Source organism: Priapulus caudatus, unplaced genomic scaffold (assembly GCF_000485595.1).
Source record: "Priapulus caudatus unplaced genomic scaffold, Priapulus_caudatus-5.0.1 Scaffold143, whole genome shotgun sequence".
Classification (NCBI taxonomy): Eukaryota; Metazoa; Priapulida; class Priapulimorpha; order Priapulimorphida; family Priapulidae; genus Priapulus; species Priapulus caudatus.
Genome location: NW_014577204.1, coordinates 656989 through 659488, shown reverse-complemented (window position 1 = coordinate 659488; position 2500 = coordinate 656989). Strand labels below are relative to the sequence as shown.

Here is a 2500-nt window from a genome sequence, read left to right as displayed (position 1 = left end):
ATTGGTGCAGAGCATAATAATGCGGAAAATGATAATAGTCAGTACGAAACGTGTCGCTTCCACCTTCTAAATTATCGTGCTTAATTGTAAGCTTAATCTTGAGTTTAGTGTAATATGCCCGTTAGTTAAGTTGTAATGAACCGTCCAGACTGTAAATATCGACCCAACATTATAAGCTCCTTCGTGCGATCGACCCACGGCCGCATACAGACAGAGCAGTATGCAATTCATTTTCAAATTTGCCGAATGTGGGGATCCAGGTTAAGTTAATAAATTTCGTTCATCCCTAACTTTATCGCTCAGTGGTACCCTAGCGCGGCGAACGTAAGGATCCACCACATAGATATCATCAGGGGTTAGTAATAACAAATTTTGTCATTATTAACCCCTGATATCATTTAATTAATTCGCTGATTCGTATGGATTTCCGAATTTACACGTTTACCATAAAATCCGGCGATGGTTGTTATGCGCTATACCTGGGTGCCGCTGTACTCTTGCTTCGACCCTCTTTACTGTACGCTCGGATGATGGTCTTACGTGCGCGCGTGGTTGCGTTGTCGCGCGCCCCTTCTCTTCCCGCTGCCTTTGGCATGTCCACGCCAGCTCCTGTAAACAGTGATTGTACGTCGAGTGAAACGCCCGGGCGGTGTGGCCAAGCAAAGCGCGCTAACCTAGTAAAGCTAACCGGCAAAAGACGAAGATCGAATTCAAAAGACATTTACAAGCGCATTCGTAAACAAGCACTTTGCAAACATTTCGCATAACTAGGCGTATGATTGACTCATCTACATAACCAGAGACCGCTCTTTCACCTGGTGCATCTATTGTCACTAATCTTTCTCTGACACCGCAGTTCACACTTACTAGTAAGACGAAGAAACATTACCGCTCATGCTAGCGTCGACGATGTAATATATTTTATGTATACTGGTTGTATGTTCCGTCTTGGGTTTAAAGCCTGGCGCACACGTGAGTTATTTTACTCAAGTAAAATGACGCACGAGTCAAATTACTCAACGAAAATCCGCCGCGCACGTGAGTAAAATGACGCATGCGTCAAATTACTCAACGAAAATCCGCCGCACACGTGAGTAAAATGACTCATGCGTTATTTTACTTGAGTAAAATAACTCACGTGTGCGCCGGGCTTTAAATATACCGAGGTCTGCGCGTGGGCAGTAAAGGAGCGGGAATAAAAAGTGCAAGGAAGACAATCGACAGCATCAGTTGAATTTATCTTTTATTTGTCGTCTTTCCATCTAAATACCACTCGAACGCATTACAGACGTCTACCTTCGAAATTCAGTGTTGCGTAGTTGAGAACATCCTGATGTCCGGACAGAAGCTTCTGGAAGTCGTCGAACGTGATCGCCTGTTTCTCGGTCAGACCGCTGCTCTTGAACATCGAGTCGATCACCTGGTCAATCTCCGCGTTGGCCAGCTTCTCGTTGGCAAGTTCCATGAAAGACCTGCCGCAAGTGCAAACCGTAAGGTGAGATGAAAAGCAAAATCTAAAGGAAAATGTAAGGTCAAATGGAAGGTCACGTTTAAATCAAGTTGTAAAACAAAATATGAAGCAAAATGTGTTGCAAATGTATGGTAAAATACAAAAAAGAGAAATGTAAGGCAAATGTGAAGCAGGCTGTAAAGAAAAATGTAAAGCCAGATGTAAAGTAAAATGTAAGTCTAGCTACGGGAATATGGCTGTTGTGGCTGTAGTAAGGTTAATTGTCAATGTATATAACACTATAGCAGGAGCTCTGAGGAAGCGACCGGCCTTAAATATAACCGAGTATCTCTACACGTAGTATTGCTACAAGAACACGGCTGCTAACGCAGCGGTAAGGGAATAAATCGGCGTAACAGTATCATACATGTATTGATACAACCTAGTAAGTTATTGTTTCGTAGATTACAAAAGACATCATTAGTGAGACGGAAAATGTCATTAATGGAGGTACGTGTGGCTGCAATGATATCTAGAGTTGATTCACAATTGCTTTTAATCCCTGCTCTGACGTTACAAATGACATCGGTGTATAAAGCATGTAATTACGTGAATTTAGATTAATCAGTTGGAACTTATACGTCCGAGATGTTGAAACGTGCCTCGTTCGACATTACAGAGCCACTCTATACCTGAGCATGTTTCGAAATTCTTCTCTCGACATGTGTCCATCCTGGCTGATATCATACATATCAAACAGTAGTTTTGCCTTAGCTTCAGGTGACCCTGTAAAAATACAAAAGCCAAACAAAGGGTTATATATTATATATATATATATATATATATATATATATATATATATATATATATATTTATAACTACACCATACACACTCGCACGCACGCACGCACGCACACTCACACACAGATTGTTCTTAACAGTTCACCTTGTTAGCCATACTACGTTTAAGGCAACTTCTGAAGACGTGGTGATGTGTAGTTTGTAAATGGGGCATAGGTATAGACATTTTTATATCAAACCACTCTTGGG

General features: G+C 41.6%; 1 protein-coding gene across 1 annotated transcript in view; it reads right to left on the bottom strand.

Annotated features, from left to right (window-relative positions):
- Nucleotides 1–2500, bottom strand: part of LOC106806121 (dual oxidase 2-like) — a gene marked incomplete in the record, with an annotated part of 20710 nt that overhangs the window by 6436 nt on the left and 11774 nt on the right. The window contains 3 exon segments of the mRNA XM_014807975.1: nucleotides 480–609; nucleotides 1297–1472; nucleotides 2143–2236. Coding sequence (XP_014663461.1) covers nucleotides 480–609; nucleotides 1297–1472; nucleotides 2143–2236 — 400 coding nt within the window.